The sequence below is a fragment of the Podarcis bocagei genome, assembly GCF_964188305.1.
Source record: "Podarcis bocagei genome assembly, chromosome: 4".
In the NCBI taxonomy this organism is placed as follows: Eukaryota; Metazoa; Chordata; class Lepidosauria; order Squamata; family Lacertidae; genus Podarcis; species Podarcis bocagei.
In genome coordinates this window covers 54109155-54136728 of record NC_138128.1, presented here as the reverse complement: position 1 = coordinate 54136728, position 27574 = coordinate 54109155, and the positions used below count along the sequence as shown (strand labels likewise).

The window sequence follows — 27574 nt, the reverse complement described above, 5'->3', positions numbered from 1 at the left end:
AAAATGTACATTCTTTGTGTGCAAAGATAGAGGTCTTCTGTTGAATGGGAAGCATTTGCTGACAAGGTTACTCATTGCATTTGAAAACGACCACTGTAGACTCCAGGGCTGGGACATGTTTTTCAGACAATGGGCAGTGGTGGTGGTGGGTGGGGTTAGAGCCAAAAATGAGCAGAGTAATGGATGTGACTTTTGCCTTGTAGAACAGGGTATATTCCTGCCACGTCAGGCATGCAAAAGGCATTATAGTTCAAGCATATATAGTCAAGCCAGGCAAAAGCACTTGAGGGAGAGTACAGAGCAGGACTGGTGAGGGATGTGGCCTGGAAAGAGTCTCAAAGGCCAAATAAAGAAGCTTGGGTATCCACATTCGGCTCTGAGTCAGTTTCCTCACCCCTGATCTATTCAAACTTTCAGAGAATTTTACTTCAGAGATATTTAAACCTGAATTATACTTTGACTGCTGACACTGTTATTGGAAAGGAAAATCAGCTTGAAAAAGTGGTTTTTAAAATTGTGTGTGAAAATTAATGTCCTAAAACAAAATTATGGCAAACATTCTAAATTTTATTATTATTATGCTGCTTTGGAAAAAAGGACTCCAAAGTGAACACTGCGTTAAAAAAACACATTCATAAATGGAGTAACAGACTAGTAAAGAATGCATTACTCATGGATTCTGTGGTCCTTCTGTCCTACACAGAGCGCTGTCATATCTTTATAGAACAAACAACTGTTACTCCATATGGTAAATTCCCATTAAGCTGTGTTAAAGGATGCATAGCAGAAATATAAACATTTTAAAGGAAAATAAAACCAAAGGACTGACTGTGTTATGCCAACTGTTGCCCCATTGTGATAGTCCTGTAGGAACATGTTGTTGGCCTCAAAATGAAGAATTCAGGGGTCAGTTCTGGGCCAAAAAAGTCAAGTCTGAAACATCACTTTCTATGTAGCAGAGCGCTCTGTCCTTGCAGTAATATCAGTAGACTCAAGTTCTTCCTCCTCCTCTTCTTCCTCCTCTTCAGTATAATCAACAAATTCATGATCCTCTCTTTCACCTGAAATGGAAATTTGTATCTTGAGTATTTTTTAAAAAACCCACATACAGTATTTACAAAAGTCTTTCAGCAAAAGCAATGTGATTTAAAAGTGCTTAACTTTAGCAGGCTTGTACCTATGGAGATTAAATTGGTATGGCTGGGATCCTGGACATACTTAACTAGGAGTACAGATGTAGAATTGCACTGTTAAGTCACGTGCAGTGTAATGCCAGGCCTTCTTGCCTCACAGCTCACACTCCTAGCAAATACACTACGCCGACTCTGTAGAAGCATGGACGGTTATTCCATTTGTAAACAATTCTATTCTACTACATCTCTGAATCTGTGAATACAGCATAGTTCGTTGCATACGTGTATTTAAACAGGCGACATCCAAGTTGTTTCAGGTCAGTCTAGGAGATGGGAAGCATATGTACTCCTTGTATATTCATCCAGCCCTCCTCACTCTGCTGAAGGAATGTGAACATCAAACTCATGTTCCTTAGCTTATAAGAGAAGCTATGGAGTTATGCGCACATACACTCATTCCCTGTAATGGCTTGGCACAGTGCCTGCATCTGTGTGTATGCACAAAGAAAGAAAGCGGTAAAACCGGGCCTCGGCTATGCCATTTGGGGATTCCTGCATAGGGATTGTGCCCATAGATTTTGCACAGCTTAGGGAACAGCTGACAAGTGTAAAATTTCAATGACATGCCATGGGAAATATACAAGGAAATACGTTTTTCATTTGGATTGATGCCACTGGCAGAATGAACTGGAACATAGGAAGCTGTCGTACACGGTGCCCGATCATATGTCCATGCAACTGCTCTTTCCAGGGTCTCAGGAAAAGACCTTTCCCATTACAGTGGTACCTCAGGATGCAAATGGGATCTGTTCCAGAGCCCTGTTCGCATCCTGAATGGAATGTAAGACATGACGGCGCATCGGCGCGGCGCGTTTTCTCGCTTCTGTGCATGTGTGTGATGTCATTTTGAGCATCTGCACATGCACGAGTGGCGAAACCCAGAAGTAACGTGTTCCGTTACTTCTGGGTTGCCGTGGAGCGCAACCCAAAAGCGATCAACCTGAAGCACATTCAACCCGAGGTATGACTGTACATGCTATCTCCTTTTAGTCAGACATGCCACAGATTGAACCTGGAACCTCTGGGTTCAAAGCCTCTGACCTATCACCAAGCAGGTCCCTTACCAGGACTGCTACCACATATGATATTCTATATGAAGCTGCCATGTAGCTTTTTCACACAGCTATATTTTTGCATCTTTATATGGAATGCTACAGAACAATTTTCAAAGCATCATCTGCAACATGCCTGCCTCCAGCTAAAATTCTGTGTGAACAAAAAAAATCCCAATAACATTAGAAATGTTCTCCATTGGCCTTGAAGATTCCAACCAATTAATTCTGCTCATGAAAAGCTTGTTGTAGGCTGTGCCTAAAGGATGTCTTATTTTAACATTCAGGTAAACAGACAACTCATTATAAGGACAATGTACTTTGTGGCAAATGTCATCCTGTTTTCTGCAAGTGCTTATTTATAGTCTTTTGATTCTCCTTCCCTCCTGCAGAGTGTTTTCAATCACTCCTTTTCCAATCTTTGTATTCTTATTCATTAAACACCGAAAACAATGTAAGAAAGGGTTTTTTTTTTTACCAAGTCTTCCATTCTTGCCGAGTTCTTCCTCTATTGCAAGAAGACGGTTGTATTTGGCGACCCTCTCGCCACGTGAAAGACCTCCCAACTTGATGAACCTAGTTCTCAGTCCAACAGCCTTAAACAAAAAAATTACCATTTTAAACCTTCAGCGTTGAGGGGAAAAATGAATCCCCTTTCCTGCTATTTACATAACTTGGGTGACTTAGAAGCAGACTTCAATTATGTAACATTCATATTTCTCATCTCTATGTGGAGGCCTACAATTCAGCATTTATTCTTGTGTTTGTAACACTGCCATATGTATGGCCGGAACATTTATTCCACAGGACAGTGAGTGTTTGCTTTGTAATGCTGTGCTAAAATTTGGCTTCTGGCTAATTTTTTGCTTCCTACATGTAAACCCCATGACCTTCATGTAAACAGGTCATTGACTGGACTGCTGTAAGGTCATAGAGTAAGAGTAAGGCATGGCATTTTAACAAATACCTTGGCTGCGATGAGTCAAAGGAAAAACTCTGTTAGGAGGGAATTTCATGCAAGCTCTAGCATTGGTGGGATAGGTAGGGAGAAAGAGCTATCCAAGCCAGAGAAGAGGAAAGGGAAACCACATTGAGCTGAGAGTCAGGAAAACAGTATAGTGCTGAAAGGAAGGGAATTGGAAGCTCAGGAGACAGCAGGAGGCAGGGTAGGGTGACTGGGAGGGGGGTGGACTAAAATTCACACATTAATTTTAAATAAGTGGCCAATTTTTAGTGACATCCTCTATGCAATTATGCTTTAACACAAAGAGACTAGCCTGAGTCCATTAAGACCTGTTATTCAAGAAATACTGTCAGTGCTCTATGTTTTGAATAATTTGCTTAACTTTTCCTTAAAATGTCAGCAAGAGACAATACATATTTTCACTGTGCTACCATTGCCCACTGTTGTGCATCTCCGCCCCCCTTATAGTTCAAAGATTAACTCTCTTTAAAAGGCGACTCTCTCAAAAAAGCCAATTTTCTAAAAGGTTACCTGTGTTTCAACTACAGACAACATTTCTACTGTGGGCCACGTCAAGATAAAAAGCAGTATTTGAGCAATTGAACAGCTTTCGCTACTTTACTTGCCAGGTCTACAAGACTGTCATCAGAAGTCTCTCCATCTGGACTGCCTAAAATGGAAATGCGCTTTCGACCTGTATAGGATGGAAATGAAAAGTGCTTTTTGTTTCTTCATTTCTCTATCCGGCCAAAAGACTATCTGTTTTCCATTGTTTGCCTTTGGCTATTACAATAGTTTTCTTCTTCTTTTTTTCTATGTCTTCTCTTGTTCTGTTAAATCCATGGTTCATAATCCATTTGAGTTTTGAGAATTTAAGCTCACTTATTTAAAAGGGCTTGAACTCATTTAACTCAGTGTTGGATTGTGGACATTCTGTATAACAGCTGAAATACTTGCTCTGTCACTTTCTACAACTACTAATGACTGAACATATCATTTTGGTAGCATATTCAAGACAAAAGTGAGGCACTGAGGCATTTAATTTAATCTAAACTTATACAAAATATAGCTGCAGATTAAAGAAGAAAGGGGGGAAACCACTTCTCTAGCTAGTATAAATTAAATTCTGAAGCTTAGAGTTCATTTATTTCAGCAGCTTTGTTACATTTTGAAAACTTGTAAAATGTCCATAGAAATATACAACAGAAACGATTCATATGAGAGATACGCCCTGTTACCCTGGCTCTATACAGCACTTTGAGCGGAACTGTATTCCAAGAATTCATTTAATATATTTTGAACATGAGCCCACAACTCTATTGTTGTGCCATGATGAGAGCCAATTATGTCTAATAAGCATTTCTAACACTGTCAATTACTGTATTTAAGTATAACATGTTACATCCTTTTACAGATCGTATAGGCAAACCTATAGTGTATACTTTATTTTAATTCTGTTCTTTCCTCACCATCTAAAAGCTGAGTTATTTTACAGAGGTCAGAAATTTTAGCTTCATTGGTATATTTTAGGACGAGACCACTGCATTTTGGTGTGTTGTGGTTCTCCATAAGTTTAGATACACTCTTGCACAATTCTTCTGCAAAAATATAGCATTTAGATCCCAACGTGTTGCGTAATGTGATCCACTGCTGGAAGTCCTATACAAATAGCAAAATAACGGATTAAGAATTTCAGAAGTTAATGCCAGAAACCAGATGGATACTCTGTATTTTCAGTATAAACTTCAGTATGTGCTGTTTTAGAGAAGACAAATGGGCCCCCACAACTAATACCTGCAACCCTACAGAAGTGCTTCTGTCCAAGGCTCTAACCTGCTTGGAATAGGAACCCAAAATATGCATTTTTGGGTTCCCATTCTTCCCTCGCTACTTCATATAGCTGGGATAGCCAACAAGGGACCCTTCAGATGTTGCTGGAGTTCAATTCCCATCAGCACCAGCCAATTGGTGAACAGTCAACCCTTCTAATCAGATATTTATCCCAGTTGGTAGTGGGTTTGAATTGAGTATGTGCTGTTTTTGTTTTACACTATAAATATATATACTCAGTGTGTGTGTATCTTAAACATGATTTTACACATGTAACTGTTTTCTCTATGTTTTTATTATATTGCAAATCACTTCGTGAATGAAATAATTATAACAACCGCCATATATTTGATTGCTATACAGGAAGGTGGGATGTGAGGGTGCTCCAAAAGTCACACACCCTCTTTACAGGCCAGACCCTGCCCCCCACTGGCCCTGCTCTGTGCCCTTGAGGGATCTTGTTTTGCTGAAATGTATTCTTTAACTCTGATGTTTCTTGCAGGTCTGAGGATGGAAAGTGTGTATATGTGTGCTGTGCATATAAACCGCTGAATTTTGTCAGACTGATACGGACCCAACCATACAAATGTTAAGTCATTGCTTCCCCCACTTTTGGCCCTGTTCACCCTTGGCACACAGTCCCTGGAAGGTTGCCCACGGGGACATGCAGCTCTCGGGCTGAAAAGCGGTCCCCATTTCTGCGTTGGACCTTTTCTTTTCCCTTTCCCACTTGGCTGGAAGGTGTATGGGAAGCTGCCTACAGACTTTAGCATAGCTATTACTGAGCAACAGCATGTTCCCATCCAACAAAGGTAGCAGCAAAGGCAGTCTCTGGCATTCAATGTAAACTCTGAATTCCCTCTTCAGACAATAAGAAAGGTAGTTTATCTCTAAGCCATCAACATTCATTGTGGTACTGGAAGCTCACAGGACTATATTGTGCTATTTATTTAGCCATTTATTTTCCTTTCCTTTTCAATACCCAGAGAGGCATCAAGTAAACAGATGAATGTGGTAAAGCCATAGTCATCTTTGTTCCTAATAGGAAAAAAAAACCCTGCCATCTTCCCTATATTTAAATTTGTTCTTGTTACATTTTTTTATACACAAAAGAGAACAATTTATTTCAAAACAATGCATTTTTATATGACAGTAAAGCAGAATTAATAGTTATATATTTAACCATATGTAATGTTTCCTGTTTCACATTTTCCCCCAATGTACTTCACAACACTTTATCTTTTTTTAAAAAAAAAAAGTAAATGTGTTTATATTTATGTGTAACAGTTTTATTCCTATTACAGTTTGCAACAGAAGGCTGATTTTTTAAAAGAAATCAATAGAGTGAATTTTCCCGTCTCATTTAGGTCTAAAGGAAATCAATGTTATCCATTATGCTTTGTCTGCCAACATTTCCTTATACATACCTCTACAACGGAAACTAGTATATTTTACCAATATTTTGCCAGTAATTCTAAAGCAGCAAGATATGTATTTCCATCCTCTCTCGTATGTCTCCACTATGATTTCTGAGAAAGACTGACAAAACATTTTCTCAGTATACAATCTGTATGCCATGGGCATGTACTGCTTCTTAATGGCTGCTCCACAATTACAGAATTCTCTCCTTTTGGAGACTTGCCAAAATCACAGCCTGATTGTCTTCCCAGAACTATTGTAAGACCTCTTAGTTTTGTCTGGATTTTAATGGCCTGCATTAAGAGGGAACTGGAGGCAGTTATATTTGGTTGTTCAGTCTTGCTCAGATATGAAAGCATTTATCCTATTTTATAGCAGTTAGCTGGCAACTAGACTGTCTGACAGTCCAATCGAGGATCAAGGACAGGGGTGATAATAATAATAATAATAATAATAATTTATTATTTATACCCCGCCCATCTGGCTGGGCCTCCCCAGCCACTCTGGGCGGCTTCCATAAAAAACAGAAATACAGTAAAATGTCACACGTTAAAAACTTCCCTGAACAGGGCTGCCTTAAGATGTCTCCTGAATGTCAGATAGTTGTTTATCGCTTTGACATCTGCTGGAAGGGCGTTCCACAGGGCGGGCGCCACTACCGAGAAGGCCCTCTGCCTGGTTCCCTGTAGCTTTGCTTCTCGCAGTGAGGGAACCGCCAGAAGGCCCTCGGCGCTGGACCTCAGCGTCCGGGCAGACTGATGGAGGTGGAGACGCTCCTTCAGGTATACTTGATGTCCAAGTTTATTTCTCTTTTCTCCTTACTCACTTTTACCAGCCTCACAGGAGGAAGAGGAAAGCTCCAGAGCACACAGCTTTTCTCATGAGTGTGGAGAGACTGCAGAAAACATGTAGGCACTGCAGCATGTCTGTTTCTGATGGTTTCCTCTCCCTCATAAATACACTCAAAATACACTCACTTTAGCTCCTACAATGGTACAAGTGCATGGTCAACTTTTCAATTTCAATTTGCATACAGAACTAGCAGATATCTATAACTTTCCAACAATAGAAGGTGACAAATGTTGACTTTAAGTTAATATCACAAATTTAAAACTTTGAGGCTCTAAACTACTTGCCTATTCTTTGGCCATTTGGGCTCTGATGGCAATCTATGTTGTCATGTGACTTGGGATAGCTCAGTTGGTAGAGAGCGAGACTTGTATCTATAAGCATATATCTATTAAATCTCTTAAGTCTACTGAGGTAGACTTAATTCAAGGTAATGGCATTGCCACTGATTTTTACTTTAATGTATTTATTTATTATAGTCATTTATAGCCCTCTTTTCAGGATACAAATCCTTCTAAGGTAGTTCACAACAAAATACAAGTCAACAATATACTGTATAGAGTTAAAATATCAAATAGTTGAACACAGAAATGTGGCAAATATTCTCGTCCTAGTTAATTGTGCTGCTGTGTTTTGCAATCATTCTCTGAAAATGAGACTTTAATATGATGCATGAATCTCATACATTTCATACAAACAGGCCCCCAGCCATCTAAAGTTTGATATCAATGGGAATTAAGCATTATAATGGATCTTAAGTTACAACAAAATGCTATTCTTGTCTACTCAGACATATCCCGATACAGGATTGTCATCTTAGTCAAAATTCTGTCACATTGATTTCAGTGGGACTGAAGTGTGTCTAACTTTAATTGGATCGGGGCCACAATGCTGAGGAATGAAGCTCAGTGAAATTTTCTTTCCTCTATGACTTCCTCTTTTCTATAAAACATATCCCTCCCAAAGTTTAAGCACGTTTTATGTGTTTCTTTTATTGTTGGGTTCTCCCCAAGGACAGTGATAAAAATACCAAAATAAAGAGAGAGAAAGCTCCTACCTCTTTCCTCAGTGGATCTATTAATGTCATAATAGATGGGAATTTACGAATTAGGTCCACATACACATCCACCATTTCATCAGGGCTCTTGAATGTTCCAAGTATCACTTCATATTTTCCCTTAGACTAAAATTAAAAATACTGAAAGGTAAAAATCACTATCAGAGTTGAAGGTGCTCACTTTTCTTTTTAATAATGATAGGAATAAAGTACAATAATTAGAAACATTGAGGTGCCGCAAAGGAGCCACTGGTCTTTTACATGAATGAAGTCTGTTGATCGACTTCCTTCCCTTTACAGAGCCCACCCCCTTGATAGATCCCTTTTGGGGAGAGAGGAAGAGGTACTGAAAAGGACAAAAGAAAATAAAGATACCAAAAATTAATGCTTACACAGTCAATTAGTTCATGAGCAGCACAATTTATTCCCAAATATACATCTATTCCTAGTTCCAAGGAAAGGTGTGTACAAGCAGACTGGATCAAAGCCAGAGGTTGTTCAAGACTTTCAAACCCTGTTACCAGGCAGCCTAAGTGAGACATCTTTTTAAGAACAGGAGACTGTAAATGAATTTAAAAACACTGGTATTAATTTCATATAGTCATGTACAAGAAGTGTTCTGCCAATCTCCGAATAAGACCCCCAAGACCATCCCCTGCTGCATTATATAGGTACCATACTGTCCTACAACCTAGCCAGATAGAACATTCTCTCCCTGTATAGCTATTTTATAATTCAGTTTATGATTGGATTATTATTTTGTATGTGCATCAACTGTATATAAATTATCAGCATCTACATGAAGGCAACCAGCTTCTTGCAGATGGCCTGGCTAATGTTCCCAGTTTCTATGAACAGATGACACATAGAGATAACAATACTATTTCCAAGCATGCTGTTTCATACATTCAGATTTGACATACTTCCACAAAGTTGAAAAGGGAGAAAATAGAAATATATTGTAGTCCTTAGGCAATTAAACAAAAGAAACAGGATGAAACAACTCTGTTGCTTCCAAATGATGCAATATTCCTATGAAGTTTAATAAAATATGAAACACAAGTAATGGGCATGATTCACTTAAAATGAAGCATAATTAATCTGATTCAGTGGGAGAGATTTAACCATGTGCCAAACTCTTCCACTGAAGTCCATTTAAAAGTGGGCAATTTGTGCCAATGACAATAGAAATAGAAGCCATCTTGGCCCTAGAATGCAAACAATGTAACACTGAAGCTGTTGGCAGAATCCTACCACCAACAACAGTTGTTGTAAAATCCTAAGAATATCAACCCAAAAGGCTGCAATTATATGCATGCTTATTTGTCTCATCCCCCAATCCTACTAAATCAGCTCTATGTGGGGCTGCCCTTGAAGTTGACCCAGAAACTCTAGCAGGTGCAGAATGCCGCGGCGAGGCTCCTTACGGGGTCCTTGCCACAGGATCACATTCATCCAGTGCTTTACCAGCTGCACTGGCTCCCGGTGGAGTACAGGGTCAGGTTTAAGGTGCTGGTTTTGACCTTTAAAGCCCTATGCTGCCTAGGACCCTCATACCTACGGAACCTCCTCTCCTGGTATGCCCCGCGGAGGACCTTAAGGTCCACAAATAACAACACTCTCGAGGTCCTGAGCCGCAAGGTGGTTAGATTGGTCTCAACTAGGGCCAGGGCCTTTTCAGTACTGGCCCCAACTTGTTGGAACACTCTGTCACAAGAGACCAGGGCCCTGCGGGACTTGACATTTTTCCGCAGGGCCTGCAAGACAGAGCTGTTCCACCTGGTCTTTGGTTTGGACTCAGTCTGACCCTTATGTTTCCCTCCCCTTATGGTTTTGATTTATGGGCTACTGCTAAAATGAGGCTGCTTTTTAAATTGTATTTTAACCCGTATTTTAATTATTTTGTGGTTGTTGTTGTTGTTTTCTTTCCTATTACGTTTTATTGTAATTTTATTGGTGTTAGCTGCCCTGAGCCTGGTTCTGGCCTGGGAGGGCGGGGTATAAATAAAAATTTTGTTGTTGTTGTTGTAAGAAAAGTCTATGTAATTATCAGTTATGTGCAAGTATGTGCTACTTAGAGTAGACCCACTGGAATTAATAGTGCTAAGTTAGTCATGTTCATTCATTTCAATGGGTCTAACTCTGAGCAGAACCAATGTTAAATATGATCCAGTATATTTTTATTTATCACACTACATTTTTCACACAATATTTATTTAGTTTCCTCTCTTACCTTATAAAAATGGTTTTTAGCAACGGTTTAAATAAAAATACATCCATTTAATGTAATCGTTTATTAAACATTAAATCTAAGAGTATTACAGAGAAAACATTTTTAAAATGCAATTGTACACGTAAAAATTTCCACTTAAATTTACCTGCTCTTCTCTCCCTACCCTGGAGAGCATCCGCTCCTCGCCATCCAACCTACATAACCCATATTTGTTCATACATACATCCTCACAGGGGCACTGCTAACTCCCAGTCTAATAAATAAAATAGAATAAACATGTTCTACATTTTATGCTTTTTATAATTTTATGATGTTTTAATTATTGTAGTGTGCATCACTATGATATTTTTATTGAATTGGTTGTTTTAGGAATGCTCTTATAATAAATAATTTTAAAAAAATCATTCCTATCCAAATTGGGCTTCCAATTTGGCTATCAAAAATAAGTAACTCTTACCGGTACTGGATGGTTTCATATTCTGCTTTTGAACACATGACTGAACCTAGCTCATGGGAAGTCATTAGAATACCTAGGAAATCGCAACCTGTGGACTGATACAGATCCAAGTAACAGGATCTAGAGACAAAACCAGCATGACTTATTTGAGCACTGTGCTGCCATCATCACAGGAGTAACATTGGTTCCAGGTTTAAGAGACAGTGTGTGCCTCCATTTCCTTCTTCAATCAGTGTGAAGTGCAGTAGGAATTCCTACAAACCTGAGCTTCTAATGGTTGATATGATTATGTCAGAAAGGCTGATTGATGGAAAGCAATCTTCTTTTTCTATTCACAATATAGTATAATATAAATCCCTCCCAACAAATAATGGTACACAAGTCTCAATACATCAAGGGCCATCACACTTGCTAATAAACCTATCACCTTATGATTCTAACAACTGTTTTCTGCAATAATCCACTCCTCAAGTTGAAAACTGTATTGTTATTTTTTCTTACCGGAGCTTTTTTTGCAGCATCCCGTGAAGTCTTTTTACCTTCTCCCACAGAACTAGGCTGTTACAAAGGTTTTAAAAATTTGTTTAGAAATACCAACATTATATATTCAGGAAAAATAGTAACCAAAAAATTAGCCATCTTTTAAATACTGTAATAGCTTCAAAGATATTATCCAAGATAAAGGTTGGGTATAGTACAGAACACAGAGTTTGAAACAGAATGTATTTATTGCAAACTGACAACAGATATCCAAAACATCACTATGAATAAACCTCCCTGATTTTGAACAGATTATTTGCAGCAAACAAAATGAAGCACATTGATGACTTTTTTCAGAATTTAGGCACATGAAATATAAATGACATATATAATAGTACACCACATCCTAAGGGCATCTGGAGAGGTTGTATTTGTCACAGCAAGTAACAGATATGTGTCAATAAATAAACGTGAACCGTAAGCCAATGCAAAAGCAGCTAATCATTCTATTGAAAAAAATTTAATAGACATCCTGGCACCTGCATAGAAATGTGAAAAACAGACACAATAGTAACTTGAGTCCCTAATTAAATGGGTCTCTCCATGAGTTTGAGGTGGCTTTCTTGTTTGGTCTTCCTGGTGCATAAATGAAATAAATGATTGCCATACTGTATAAAAAGATAATGGGTTTGATTTACTTCTGGTGGCTTTTACTTGAAAAGTTAACTTGCCAACCAGGACAACAGACTGGACTTGTGTATACCTTCTGTAAAGCAAGGTATATATGCACACAAACATACACATAAACATATACATAAACACACACACACTCCTGAAAATACAAAAATGATTAATTTATAACTTATCTTACCACGTTAGTAGTTTGACTCAGCAACTTCATTACTTCTCTCTGAATATCCACACATCTTTCTACACCCTGCAAAATAAAAATAAAAAAATCCCACAGAAAAACAATTTTTTCCCCTATTAAAAGTAATTGCCTTGGCTCCCATCCCAAACTCAGTGACAGTATGTGTGTAAGTAAGCTTTATTCAAGGCTTACAGCAATTTAGGCCACACTACAGCTGCAGATCACCAAAGGCAGTCCTAAAAGTTCATGAGTGAATGAAAGCTAAGAAGTCCTTAAAAGAGGGGGGCACAGCCCTCTACCAGTTTCTAAAAGTGAGACATGGTCACTTGCGACACAAGCCTCTCTCCCAATGAGACTGGTGGCACACACTTCTCCAAATGGGGCAGGGGCCTGTTCCCAGTGGTGCAGGCAGCACTGAGTTCTCTGTGAGAGGTCAGAGGTCAGACCCTCTGACTCCTCCAGCTGTCCAACCGCCCCTCCTGACTAGTTGATGCCTTCCCCCATTGCTAGGGAATTCCTTCCCTGTTTGTACGGGCTTGACAGGGAGCCAGGGGCAATGGAGCTGGCGGCATCACGCTCCTTGGTCCACTCCATGCTGTTGACATGCTTGCACTCTCCTCTTCCTCTGACAGCAACTGCCACCCGTCCCAAAGTAGCCAGGCTCACAACAATTACATTCTGAAAACAAGTGACCTTTTCCAAAAGTTACTAGGTAAAGGTAAAGGGACCCCTGACTGTTAGGTCCAGTCATGAGCAACTCTGGGGTTGCGCCGCTCATCTCACTTTATTGGCCGAGGGAGCCGGCGTACAGCTTCCGGGTCATGTGGCCAGCAGGGCTAAGCCGCTTCTGGCAAACCAGAGCAGCGCACGGAAACGCCGTTTACATTCCCGCCGGAGCGGTACCTATTTATCTACTTGCACTTTGACGTGCTTTCGAACTGCTAGGTTGGCAGGAGCAGGGATCGAGCAACGGGAGCTCACCCTGTCGCGGGGATTCGAACCACCGCTCTTCTGATCAGTATGCTCATTAAACTGCAGCTATTCACTTTAATAGACATGTTCCAAGTTGCATGAGAAGTTTAGGAGAAACCGCAACACCAGTGGCAATGTTCTGTGGGGGATTAAGAGTATCTTAAATCCTGCCAAGTAAGTAAATCCAGGTATTAGCAGGAGGGAAAGCCAACATGCAATTAGACCTGAGTTAATTTTGTTCACACACATGATGTTGTGCAATAGAATGAAACATTTGCTTTAACCATTTTTTCCCCCATTTAGGAACTGGTAATTGGGGATCTATGCCAATTCCCACTTGATTCAAATGAAGATTACCATATCTAATTAAATCTCTTTCCCATCTCACCCACTTCATTGCTCTCAGTTGTTCTATCCATGAGTGTACCATTATACATCCTTAATCTGAAAGGAGTGAGGTGGGATTGAACAAACATTACCTGGGAAGGTGATTTGACAAAAACATTAATCTATGAAAATGAAATTTTAAAACTTATCTTCAAGGTATTTGGAATCATCATAATAATGAACTCTCAGGAGAATAACTCATTCGTTCTATAGGAATGTGATGTCTCATTTTGTGAAAATGAAATGCCTACTATAACACAGAACTCTGCTATATCTTTCCATTGTCAATATTACTCACAAGAGACATATCCACGGGCAACTTCCCAGATGTAAATGAATGGGGTGTTGTGCATTAAAAGCACAATGCATGATTCCTCCATATACTTATAACCAACTCAGAAATGTTTTAGATTCAGGTAGGTGGCCGTGTTGGTCTGATGCAGTTGAAATAAATAAAAAAGTATTTCTCCAGTAGCACCTTAGAGACCAACTAAGTTTGTTCTGGGCATAAGCTTTCGTATGCATGCACACGAGGTATCTGAAGAACAAACTTAGTTGGTCTCTAAGGTGCTACTGCACAAATATTTTTTTATTTCTTCAGAAATGCTTTGTTATGTTTAAGGACCTAATAACATGTTACATTAATGATGTGTTTAGCAATCATATAATAATAATAATAATAATAATAATAATAATAATAATAATAATAATAATAATAATACCAAGCACAGAGACACCAATGAGACTTTTTCCTTGTGCTAATTGCTACATGGAGTGGATGATTTTCACCTCTATCACACAACTGGAGAGAGTAGACTGAAACCACATACTTTATTCCTGAGGAAAATGCCCTCTTCCCACCTAATGCCTGGTATTTAATACTTGTAACCCCACATCATTAGAAATTATGCCACAATTGTAATAAGTAGTGAGGCAGTAAGGCTTCAGTCCTACACCCTGTTCACTCTTACTCCAATTGAAGACAGCAGGTATAAGCGTAGGGAACGGGAAGTTGGATTACGCCATAAAAAAGCAATTAACTTCTTACAGGTTGATTAAAATATGACCAAGTGCTTTTTAATATTGTGATTTATTATAAACAAAAGGGAAAACAGTTGCACATGGTACCTGCTTAACTGGTAACCAGTGTGGAGGTATAACCATCACTTCTTTCAATAGATTCAGTTTTCCAGGTGATGATTTTCCACAACTCAAAACTGTTGCCATTGGAAGTGGCAAAGCCAGTTCTTTAGGCGATTCCTAAAGTGGAAAAAGTCATATGGGAACTTCTTTAGGCTTCACTTTGCAAATTATCCAGAACAGAAAGATGATTACATATGCCCCCAAATACTATGGACTGCTGGAACTGTAGATGCAGCTTGATTGCTCCATATTATTTATTTACTTAATTTCGGCATTTACATCCCATCCCATCCCATGCAGTTCTCTGGGAGGCTTACTTGCTGGTCAACAGCACATTATTAAATTAAGCAAGCACAGTAAGCATGGGGCAGCATCGACTACCTGGACACCTTTAGAATTAAAACCAAAGGAATTAATTGATATGTCACAAAATGTGACAGTTGCATTTTAGTGACCAAGGGCACAAATTTGCACAGCAATACACCAGGTGATGACTAAGCCCTCGCTCTAGCACAGAGATATCTGCCAGATTCATTACGGCCATTACTATGGATTCTGGTGGAATAAAGAGCACAGAGCTACTGTACAGTGGTGCCTCGCAAGACGAAATTAATTCGTTCCGCAAGTTTTTTCTTCTTGCAAGTTTTTCGTCTTGCGATGCACAGTTTCCCATAGGAATGCATTGAAAATCAATTAATGCGTTCCTATGGAAACCGCCTTCAGACCAGGTCCGGGGACAGTCTGTCCCCCGACCTCTTCTGAAGGCTGGGGGGGGGACAAGGGCTTTTCTTCCCACCCCCAGCATTTTAAAAAACCCCGGGACAGCGGAGGACTTCTCTGCTGTCCGGGGCGATCTTAAAATGCTGGCGGGCGGCATTTTAAAATCGCCCGGGACAGCGGAGGACTTCTCCGCTGTCCGGGGCGATGTAAAAGCCCCTGGGAAGGCAGGCAGGGGGGACAAAGACTTTTGCCCCCCGCCAGCCTTCAGAAGAGGTCCTGGACCTCTTCTGAAGGCGGGCGGGGGGCGAAAGTCTTTGCTCCCCACCGACTGCCTTCCAAAGCCGTCCGGGACAGCGGAGAAACGTACTGCCTTTCTTTGCTCTCCCGGGAAGGCAGGCAGGGGGGAGCAAAGACTTTCGCCCCCCGCCTGCCTTCAGAAGAGGTCCTGGACCTCTTCTGAAGGCGGGCGGGGGGCGAAAGTCTTTGCCCCCCCCCCCGCCTGCCTTCAAAAGCCCGGAGCGGAGAAACGCGCTGCCTTTCTCCGCTCTCCCGGGAAGGCAGGCGGGGGGAGCAAAGACTTTCGCCCCCCATCCGCCTTCAGAAGAGGTCCAGGACCTCTTCTGAAGGCGGGCGGGGGGGCGAAAGTCTTTACTCCCCCCCGCCTGCCTTCAAAAGCCGTCCGCGATAGCGGGAAGCGCTTCCCTGCTATCCCGGACTGCTTTTAAAATGCTGGCGGTGGGGAGCAAAGCCTTTCGGCCCCCGCCAGCCTTCCTGGACCTCTTCTGAAGGCCGGAGGGGGGGAAAGGCTTTGCTCCCCACCACCAGCATTTAAAAGAGGTCCCCGGAGATTTCCCATAGGGAAATTCGTCTTGCAAAGCGCCTCCAAATCAGAAAACCCTTTCGTCTTGCGGGTTTTCCGTCTTGCGAGGCATTCGTCTTGCGAGGTACCACTGTATTTTTCACCCTATAGGACGCACTTTTTCCCCTCCAAAAATGAAGGGGAAATCTGTGTGCATCCTATGGGGCAAATGCAGGCTTTCGCTGAAGCATGGAAAGCGAGAGGGGTCGGTGCGCACCGACCCCTCTCGCTCTCCAGGCTTCAGGAAGCTATCAGCAAGCCTGGGGAGCCCGCGAGAGTTCCCGCAGGGCTCCCTAGGCTGCGGATAGCAGCCTGCTGCACGGAGCGCGGGGCGCGCTGAAGCAAAGCACCCTACGCTTCGGGCAGATATCCGCGGCTGGGGGGGGAATAATTTTTCCCCCTTTATCCCCCCCCCCAAAAAAATCCCTAGGTGCATCCTATGGGCCGGTGCGTCCTATAGGGCGAAAAATACGGTAAGTCATACTTGTATAATAAATGTATGAGAATATGGTTGTGATACAAACCACATCAATATTGAGCAAAAGGTTCCACAGAACTTAGGCTGCACGTATGTCTGGATTACTTCTTATTCCTATCTTGAGTGAGAATTCTGGATGCTTAAATCCAGACAAGTACCTGATTGTGTTTCAGCAAAGCGATATGTAAGTACAAAGGCATGTCACGAAGAGTCGCAGCAGTCTTTGCAAAAGCAAGAGATGTACACCCAATAGCCATGCTACCCATAACTACAGGTTCCGTGGGTTCTGCAGGAGGGATTGGCTTCTCCAGCACAGACAACTTCTTTGCTGAGAAAACAAAAACATGTTTATAGTTTTCTATTGACAATATCAACATCATAGGGTTAAGTAAAATATGGCTATGAAGTCAATTAAAACAAAGAATCTGGACTTCTTATTCTAGATCAATTCTATTGGCGTCAAAGACACTGCTCCAGAGATAGGTGTTTTGAGGACTGCCATCTTAACCCCTTATATTAAGACACTTCTTCTAACGAACTTTCTAATACTAATCTCCTGTTGTGATGGAACAGGACTTTGAAGCATTTTGTTTGTAACTAGGCTGTAAAATGGTTGCCCTTTATGTTGAAAACTCGTGTATATAGGCTTCAAAAAATTGCAGGAAGGTGAAACATGCAAGGGATACTAATTCGGGAAGTTTTGCATGAGAACCTGGTAATTAAGGAGAAACAGAAACCTAACCAAGACTCTTGTCCTCAATGGGGGGGGGTAGTTAAAATATTCCATATAAAAGTTGAAGAGTTGCAAGAAAGAAAAGGGGCTTGAATTAAACTGTAAAATTAACTTTTTTTCTAAAATAATTTCCCCCAAAAGTGTTTAACTTGATACCTTTAATAAAAGCATAGCTTATTCGGGAGCAGGGAATTTGGTCTGAGACCTTGTTATTCAACTCACCCCTGCCAATTTGCTACCAAGCTAGATTCACGACTTTGCTACTGGTATAAGAATCCCTATACAGGTGGCGACCATTTACGCATGTCCAATTAGCACTCAACTGCCAACGCACAGGTCTTTTGCACCCAGAAGAGGGAGGAATGGGGGCAGAACAGGGCAGGCTTATGTGTGCTCCGCAGACACGTGCTTTGACCCAGAATACAACAGCTGTGGAAACGGTAATTGCCAGTGCAGTTCTGCATCTAAGAAACCACCTCTCCCCCCTACATCCCATGCTGGTCACTTAGATCTGGGAATAGAGATCTGTTGGTGTTTATAGCAAAGCATGTAAACCATGCTGTGACTTAGGCACATGCTCTGAGAACTGTGGCACCAGTTGTCTGGAATTCATCTTCCACAGATGGGAAACAAGCCTCCATGTTGTCATGTCAAAAACTTTTCGCCCAGCCCGTCCCAAATTAGTATATGTCTGCAGTTTTCAATAAATAAAATTTATGTTTTTTTATCTGCTTTATATTTATTTCTCTACACCATTTCCACACTACTGAATATAGGAGCAGTTTATAAACCAATTAATTAAATACCACTCCTCCCAATATAGACAGGAGCTGGACCGCTTAAAGTGGTCCAACAGAAAGTTGAAGCTGTTGTTTAGTCAGGGAGTCAGAGGAGTCAGAGAAGAATAAACGTCATCCACAGTGGCAATGGTGAGAGGAAGGTGGGGTTGGTTTGGCTGGTTGGCTTGCCTTCTTTCCCTCTCATGATGAAGGCTATAACCCATGCTGTCACACCTAACCTTTAGGCTTAAATCACATCTGTTCTTAGACATAAGAATCTGATATTTTGACCTCTGCAATGAAGGCTTGTTTCAGTCTTGGATAGAACCCTTCTCTTTTATTTCCTTTTCTCTTCCATTGCTTATTATTATGCCCTTCATCTACCAGCACCCTTAGATGCAGACTTTCCAAAGAGCGTTTTATATGCACAAAACTTAAGAATCCAGAGTAGATTTTGAAAATTACTTGGCTCTCACTTGGACACCTTAATAATGGCTGGATTTTTGAAGCACAGAGCTTAGCAACCATAAACTCCCACTGTGACATTTATGTCCTCAAGTCCTCAAATTCTTATCATCCAATGGCTTGCTTTGACTCTAAAATAGGAGCTGGCATCTTTTGAAAATCCAGCACTAGTTGTGGGTGCTGAGTGCCTTTGAAAACCTGACCTTTTAATCCAAGCACTTAACAGAACTTTCGAACAGCAGAACATGAAAGCTGTCAAGTGCAGCTATGGAACTCTATGCAGACACCCAACTTAAGTGTTTGAAGCACATCATATATTTGAAGCACATCATATATTTGATATTCCTTAGGTCTGGAATGCACAGCAATGAGTGCATTATGAGTGAGGTGTCAGGCATGAAGCAACAGGCTGTTCTCCAAAGTTTCTCAAAAATCACCTTTATTCTCCATAAAATGACAAATTCTACTCTTCAGAAGTTCAACTTCTCTATAACGGCTTCTATTGAGACTACTGAAATTCCAGTAATTAAATATTTTCTCCCAGAAAAGTAAAAATGATTTTGTTATATTTGCTAAGAAATCAAGAATGGCAATTAAAATTATCAGTGAGGCAAATGCAGCAATACAAACTTCTGCTACAGTACTACTTTTAAGCAAATTTAACTCTGAGCAGTGTTTTTGGTACAAATTGGGGTGCCAGTACTCATAATCTTCATAAAAATGCCATGGATGCTGGCATAAAATGGCTGTCATGAGCTGCTACAAAAGGGGTGATGGTACTCCATACTGGTGAGTACTGTCAGACAAAAAAACACTGCGAGAATCATGAAAGATATGAAATGTTAAAGAGTATACGAATAAGAACGCTTTCTTCTTATCATGAACAGGTCACTGCAATTATGCAAAAAGCCAATAAGAGGAGAAACATTCGACACATTTCCCTCGAGTTAAACAGTCAATGGGTGTTGCATCCTTAAGACTCTTGCTCTCAAGGGTCAGTATGATCTGGATGTTGGTTCCATTAGTGGAACATTACTGAACGTTACAGATAACAAGTGGCATGGCCCTGGCTGGCAACTAGATCAGCTAGCAGTTCAATTTAAAGCCAAAGGGTGTGGCTAGGAGACACCCTAGCCCCCTTCCACTGTGCTGTTTTCCTGCCCTGCCAGATCCCATTAAACAAACATAAACTTCACAGCAGGTGTGCTGTTCCATGTTCCTCTATTAAACTGATTCCTAATAAAATGAACAAATCAACATGAGACAACGGAGTGCATATTCACATGTCAAGACAAATAATGCAGTCTGATACTCAGATAAGGCATTGCCCAAGAAAAGAGAGCTAGGTATCCAGATCAAGTGTTTCCCAATCTTTTTCTTTTGTTTTGCCTGTGTGATTCCCACTTGGAAGCATCACATAGCAACAAAGGCAAGCAAGCCACCCACCCACACCTCAATCTACAACTGCCATGACTTTACTTGGGATCATTAAGTCCAGTATGCAGAGTGATATGGGGATATGTTGAAGGGTGGAGAATCCAGGAAAGCATAACGGGTTATGTGCAAAAGTTTTATTTATTTATTTATGTATGTATGTATAACATTTTATACCCCTTCCTATAATAATAAGTGGCTTACTCAAAAACAATAAAAATGCGACATTGATAACATTTCAATAACATTTCATAAAAATGTGATAGCAGAAGCATGCTTTGAACTACCCTTCCCTTCCACAAGCTTAGGTAAGAAAGTAAATGTGGGTCTTTATCCCAGAAAGGACTCCTACTTGCAGAATAGAACTTCACCATGCTCTCCTCCCCAGGTGGCCTCCCAAATCTGTTCTGGGAGTTCCGCCAACCCTCCAGAGAAAGATTTGGGTGGGTGGGTGGGTGGGTGTGCAAGGGGCATGTAGGAAGAGAAGATGGAGGGGACGTTCCATTACACAACCAGAAGTTGTAAAAACGGGACAACTTCATTGGATACAAGCCTGAGAGCCATGATACCCATTTGCTAAATGGAACGGGATGCTATCTACTTTATAGATACAAGGTCTATTCTATAACCTGCTTTGTTTGGCTTTTTTTTCCCAGAAGGAGCTGGAGCAGCTGAAGCACCAGAAGCCTCTGCTTCCTGTGTTTCTTTCTCTTTCTCCTTTTCAGCTTCCCTTCTTTCTTCATCTGCTTCTGCTTTCTTTGCAAAATATTCACTGTAATAAAAGGAAGCGCAGTAACCGCTGGTTGCTTTAGTACTTCAAGAAACTTCTTGACACACGCAAGTCAGGGTACACTGAAATTTGTTACCTTCACTTCTATAAATAGTAATACATTTCTGATAAAACACATAACACAAAATTAGAGAGGTATTTTGTATTTGCCGGGGGGGGGGGTCTTTAACCTCCCCACTCACACTTACCGTGTAGTTTATATTTGCAGAAAATAACTTCTAGGGAGTACATGAACTCAGAGAAACCCACCACGGGGAAGATGTTTCCTGGTTGCTAGGTAAAAATGAAGGGCAAACTATGGAGATTCTAAGGACTACTAGAAAATAAGGCAGAAGCAGATAAAGTACATGAAAGGGAAACAGCAACTCTTTCGGACCCAAGGTATTTCCATTGCCTGGTGTCCAAGCAACTATCACAGCTCTAATTTTACTCCTACCTATCAGTGGTTTTAGCCCATGAGTGATCATTTCACTAAAATTGCTTAGAAGGGTACCTGCACATTTTGCTTAACTTTCTAGGAGGGCTTAGAGACTTACTTTTTTATTTAAAATAAAATGGCAGCAGGCTCTGACACAGTAAAGTTTTTCATGGGTTCCAGGCTGGTATCCTCCAAGGTAGATGATAATTTTATTTACAGACTAAGCTTAAACTCAATCATAATCTGCCTCCAGACCACCAGACTGTTATGGTTGAAGCACAGCCATTTCAAATCCTCAAGTATGCCACATGCTGGTAAGCACAAGTACAATCCAATACAAGTCTGCTCAAAAGTAAGTCCCACTGAGTCCAAAAGGGCTTACTCTCAAGTATAGAATTGCAGCCTGAATTACAGTCTTGTAAGTGCAACATAATGGATTTTCAAAAGAAATGAATTGCTATATAACATGCAGAATAAATATGTGAAACTTACCCTAGAAGTTCATCAGCTTTATGCTGGTCAGTAGGTTGAAGGCCTATGAACATTTCATTCAGTGATTCATTTATCCATTCAATTGCTATCTTTATAGATTCCTCTCTTTCCCTTTCATCAGCATCAATTGCTTCTGGTGAAGCATTTTCAAGAATTTCAGCATGAGAAGAGATCATGCTGGAACAAATCCTCTGCAGAACAGTATTTAAAAATAGATTCACCATTGAAATTTCACATAATAAACACTACATTGAAATCATTTTGTGCTAAAGGTTTATTTAAGCTTTATTTCTGATGTATGGAGAGGGTTACCACTTTCACTGTCGAATGTTATAAACTCCACATGTCAAATCTTTTGACAAGGTATTTAAAAGAATTTTATTGCTAGAGTAGAATTCTTCACAGCTCCTTTCATTTCAATTTTGTTTAGTCCATATGCTTCTTTGACCATGTAAACTACATTGTTTATATGACCTTCTGAATAATGCAAATTCCTCTAGGTTATATTATTAGAAAATCGTAGAGTTGGAAGGGACCCCAATGGCCATCTAGCCCAACCCCCTGCAATACAGGAATCTAAACTAAAGCATCCATAGACATCCAACCTCTGCTTAGAAATCTCCAATGAAGGAGAGTTCACAACCTCCCAAGGGAGACCACTCCACTGTCAAACAGCTCCTACTGTCAAACAGCTCTTCCTGATGTTAAGTTGGAATCTCCTTTATTGTAATTTGAAGCCACTGGTTCGAGTCCTACAATCCAGAGTATGAGAAAACAAGCTTGCTCTATCTTCCATGTGACAGCTCTTTAGATATTTGAAGATGGCTATCATATCTTCTCTCACTCTCCTCTTTTCCAGCTAAACATACCCAGCTCCTTCAACCATTCCTCATAAGGCTTGGTTTCCAGGCACTTGATCATATTAGTTACCTTCCTCTGCACATGTTCCAGCTTGTCAATATCCCTTGTGGTGCCCAGAATTATAGGTGTGGTATGACCAAGGCAGAAGAGAATAGTACTATTACTTCCCTTGATCTGGATACTATACTTCTATTGAAGCATCACACTATTGGTGGTGGTCCACTAAGACCCCAAGATCCTTTTCACATGTACTACTAGTAAGCCAAGTGTCCCCCATCTTATATTTGTGCATTGGTTCTTTCTGGCTAAGCGCAGAACCTTACATTTGTCCCTACTAAAATTCATTTTGTTAGTTTAGACCCAGTTCTCCAATCTGTTAAAAGTCATTTTGAATCCTGATTCTGTCTTCTGTGGCATTAGCTACCCCTCCCGGTTTGGTGCCATCTGCAGACTTGATTAGCATCCCCCTCATGGGCGTAGCCACGTTTTTTGTTATGGGGGTCCCAAAAAGTTGTTGAGCTTTTTTGGTGAGATCACGGCTAAAATTCCACCTAAAAGAGGGCATTACAGGGGGCAAGCTTTTGTTAGGGGGCAGTTAATTGAGTATTTTTTTTATGCTTTTCAATAATTTTTGAGGATTATAGGGGGCAGCTGCCCCCCCTTGGCTATGCCTATGATTCTTCCCCCCGCCCAATTTCTTCATCAGTTGTTTATAAGGACGCTGAACAACAACGGGCCCAAGACAGAACCCTGCGGCACCCCACTTGTCACTTTTTCCCAGGGTGACGAGGAACCATTAATGAGTACTCTTTGGGTTCGGTCAATCAACCAGCTACAAATCCATCTAACAGTTATTTATCCTTTGATTCTCTATTGAATATACCTTAATATTGAATACACCTTAATATACATTTTTGAAGAGCAAATACACAGAAACACTGGGTGTCTTCTGTCCTTCCACTCATGCCATTTCTGTTACCCAAGTGAGGGATATGTACTCATGGAAGTGTAAACTTGGGGCTACCCCTCCCATGATCTCAAGTGGCACTCTGTGAGGGGTGGCAAATTTGCATCTAGGTACAGTCCACACCTCCCTGCTTCCTCCATGGAGCAATTTCTTCAGGAATGCAGAAAAGTCCCCCACCCTACCCCCGCACTTTCATTCTCCAAATCATACTTGTTTTCTGGCTTCTTTACTTTCCCTCTCCTTCCCTGCTCTTTCCTTCTCTAGTTCACCCTCCCTTGTTTCCGGCATTCCTGTTTCTCTCTCCTCCCACCCCTGTTATCCATCTGCATTTAGTCCCCCTTGCTTCACCAGAGCACTTCTCCTCCCCATTTCACAACATCGTCTTTTCCGTAAATCTATCAAGCCACTAACCCACAGAGTCCTGCTCAAGTGGCACGCTGCGTGCACAGCTGCCTCCTGATGGACAAGCTCCCAGCTTTGCAAGAGAGCAGCCACGGTTTCCAGTAAGCCATGGTTCAAAGGCAAGACAGAGGTCAGCCAGCAGAATGGAAAGAGGCAGTGGGTTTTGAGGGGGGTGAGATGAGCCCTATCCCACAACCACAGTACCTTCTCTCCATCCAAAAAGACATTTCAGTTAACAAAAAAAAACCCAAAAACCTCAAAGAGGATGCAAAGCAGGACTGAAGAGGACTGGCCTGGACCTCAACAGAAAGGCCTAGAGGGCTGCATTTGGTCTCTGAGCCTAATATTCCCTGCCCATGCCCTAACCCAGCACTCTTAACAAACCACAATTCCCAGGGGGTGCCATTTTCTGGTTCACCTCAGGCAGCAAAATGCCTTGGGCCAGCCCTGTGTAGACTTCACTGTTGGGTGTCTCATCCTTATCCTTATCCCTCAACCCTAGTGAAGACATTTTATAAAAAGTCACAGCAGACAAGACCCTTCCAAATTTCAAAAGGGTGATAGTATGATGTCTAATTTGCCCCTAAACTTTTTTTACACTCAGGATCATGGTGCACAGGCAAAGGAAACATTACCACTTTCTACCATGCAGTGGTCCTGAAGAAACGCTCCACCAAAATTGCTACCAGCCCTAGGACACATTAATTAGATTCTGTTCACATTAATAGCATGAGGGGGGATTTTCATCAAGGAAAAAAAGAAGTATTGGAAACCCTTCTCCAAGCACCATGGTCGCAATCCTGACACACACATAACACACAGCAGCTAGTTAAGGGGGAAAACACCTAGATATGTTAAATGCCTTGACACATTTTAACATCAAACCTACTTTAGGCCTTTTGGTTTCATCATATTGAGACAAAAATTGGCAGGGGTTGACCAGTGTCCATATAAGCTCACGGACAATGTTATTTGCAGGCAGCCCTCAGTCTGGCAGTCAGATATCTCTGGATCAAATAGAGAATTAAGCACATAACAGTTCATACCTTGACACAGTTCCTAACTCGGCATGACACTTCCACTTCTAACGTTGGCCGACCAATCCCATCAAGCACCTTTTTCCCAACTAATTTGGTTATCACTGGAGGCTTTGATAATTCAGAGAAGTAGTTTGCCTGGAAGATAACAATTATAGAAATTATTTCCCATATATTTAAAATGAGATTTCTATTCTCCTAGTACACAGTCGTCTGCAGTGAAACTTTTCCCTGACATTTATCAGACTGCTCATTTAGTAGTTCCTGCACCCATGGCTTGGGATCATACCTATTACCAACAATATTATCTCCTTTCTTTTTAAAATCCTAATGGTACCCTCTTGGCTTTCACTAAATCTTCTGGAGTATGGTAAACTGTAATGATACCAGTTCATCTGCAATGAAGTCAAGGATGGATCACAATAAATTCTTGGATTGTGCCACTGACTTTGATTCTGCAGGATCCTAGCCTGCCCTTTGGACTAGCAGGAATTAATACAGGGACCAGCATTTTCCCTGACACACGCTAGTATAGGGCATGCTGCCTGGCAATCAGGAGAAATAATCGATCAGGAAGCACTCCAAAAGGCACTATGATGTTTTCTACTGATGGCTGAATTTCAGAGGTAGAGGTCCACAAATATTGGCAGGTCTTGGTAGCCTGCCCAAATGTGAGCTTGCTATGACATATAATACTATTTCTGCTTCCGATGACATATGGTATCATAAAAAGTATGTTCGCATTTTCTAATTCCCTCTTTTATTACCAATCATTTAAATCACATTTTCTAGTGGGCTTAGTGCATTATAACCCTTGTTTTATTAATATCCGAATTAACACTGAGATTATGTCATAAGATTACAATTTTACCAATGGGAAACAAAGGCAGATCATGACATTTACTGTATATGCTACAGTATATTGTTCAGAGGAAATTCATAAGATTATACACCATGTAAGTATACTCTGCCAACCTACCAGTATACAGTCATGTGGCATGAATCTCATGAACGTCCTCTTTACAATAGACTTGCAAATTGTACAGAATGAGAACCCTTCTACCTCCTAAGTGTGCCTTGCTCATCATAATGCAGGTGACAGTACAAATTATACTGATATGTAGCAATGTTAGCATATGTTAACCATTCCCTGCCCAATTTACTTCTATGTTGACCTGCACAGGATTGCTCTGCAAACAAATTTATTATGGCACGGGTTTTCATGTACCAGAGTGCACTCTTCACATATGATGATGCAGATTTCAACCCATAAAATAAATATTTTGGTGTTTAAGGTGCTGTCAAGGCTCTCCGTAAATTTGCAGCCACTATATACCCACTTAGCTAGGAGTAACTCTCGTTGGATTGAATGGGGACACACAGGAGCTCAGTGGGACTTGCCTCGGAAATATCATGGAGAAGCTCGCCCTGTAAAGGGCCAAAATACTACCATGCAGATGCACACACCAGGAACACACGACCTGCATTAAGGTCACTGGGAGTTCTGCACTCCCACCCAGCCGGTCCCACACCTAAGGCGTCTCCCGCCGCCCCCCCCCTACTCCCGGTGCGCGTGCGCACCAGGCACACATCGTACCGTCCTCCGGTTTGGGCCAAAGGCGCATGCGCAAGCGGGGGTGCCGTTACACAGGGGTCCGGCTTACCAGGTGCCCGTAGAAGTCCTCTGGGCGCTGGTAGAACATGGCGTTGAGCACCTCCTCCAGGCGCTGCGGCACTTCGTTGCTGCGGTAATACTCCGCAGCCTGGTGTTTGAGATCAGTAATGGTGAACCGCCGCTGCGGCTGCTGCAGCTGCTCGCCCGCAGTCCGGTTCCCGCAATACTCCATGTCTCCTCGGAGAAGCGCCGGGGCTCCGTTGCTAGGAGACGGAGCACGCGCACCTCCCGCCCCGAGATTACCGTGTTCTCACGGGATCGCGTTCCTCCCGTTTCTCCTCCTCTCCTCAAGTTCTTTCCTTCGGGCTTCGGTCGAATAGTTGTGCCGAATAGTTTAGCAGAGCCCATTCGGAATCCGTCAGCCCCGACTTCTGAGGGAGGACCACGACGAGGAGGTTCCTGCTGAGCCCTGTTAACGTCTCCGGCGCGGCGCCGGCTGATTAGGTTCCTCCGGAGAATGAATAAACTTGGGACACGGCGGGTTGTAGCGCCACCTGGTGCCCAAAGGCGGGAAGCGCAGTCGAGTCTTTGTCAGCTCAGCCGGTTCCCTGCCTTCA

The 27574-nt window shown here is 41.6% G+C and overlaps 1 protein-coding gene across 7 annotated transcripts; it reads right to left on the bottom strand.

The window, feature by feature from the left end:
- Positions 1-546: 546 nt before the first annotated feature.
- On the bottom strand, positions 547-27574 carry ENO4 (enolase 4). 7 transcript variants are annotated; one of them, XM_081192987.1, is made up of 14 exons: positions 27007-27563; positions 25352-25480; positions 22076-22266; positions 21005-21147; positions 17123-17292; positions 14893-15024; positions 12406-12471; positions 11556-11612; positions 8757-8924; positions 8365-8490; positions 4679-4868; positions 3836-3903; positions 2724-2841; positions 547-1061 (listed from the first exon to the last, which is right to left on the bottom strand). In XM_081192987.1, the coding sequence occupies exons 1-14, from the start codon at positions 27187-27189 to the stop codon at positions 949-951; spliced, it is 1854 nt and encodes a 617-aa protein (XP_081049113.1). In that variant the 5' UTR covers positions 27190-27563; the 3' UTR covers positions 547-948. The 7 variants fall into 7 exon arrangements, 6 of the variants coding, with proteins under 6 accessions (XP_081049113.1, XP_081049118.1, XP_081049117.1 ...); XM_081192992.1 differs by lacking the exon at positions 27007-27563 and adding an exon at positions 26683-26894; XM_081192991.1 differs by lacking the exon at positions 27007-27563 and adding an exon at positions 26744-26894.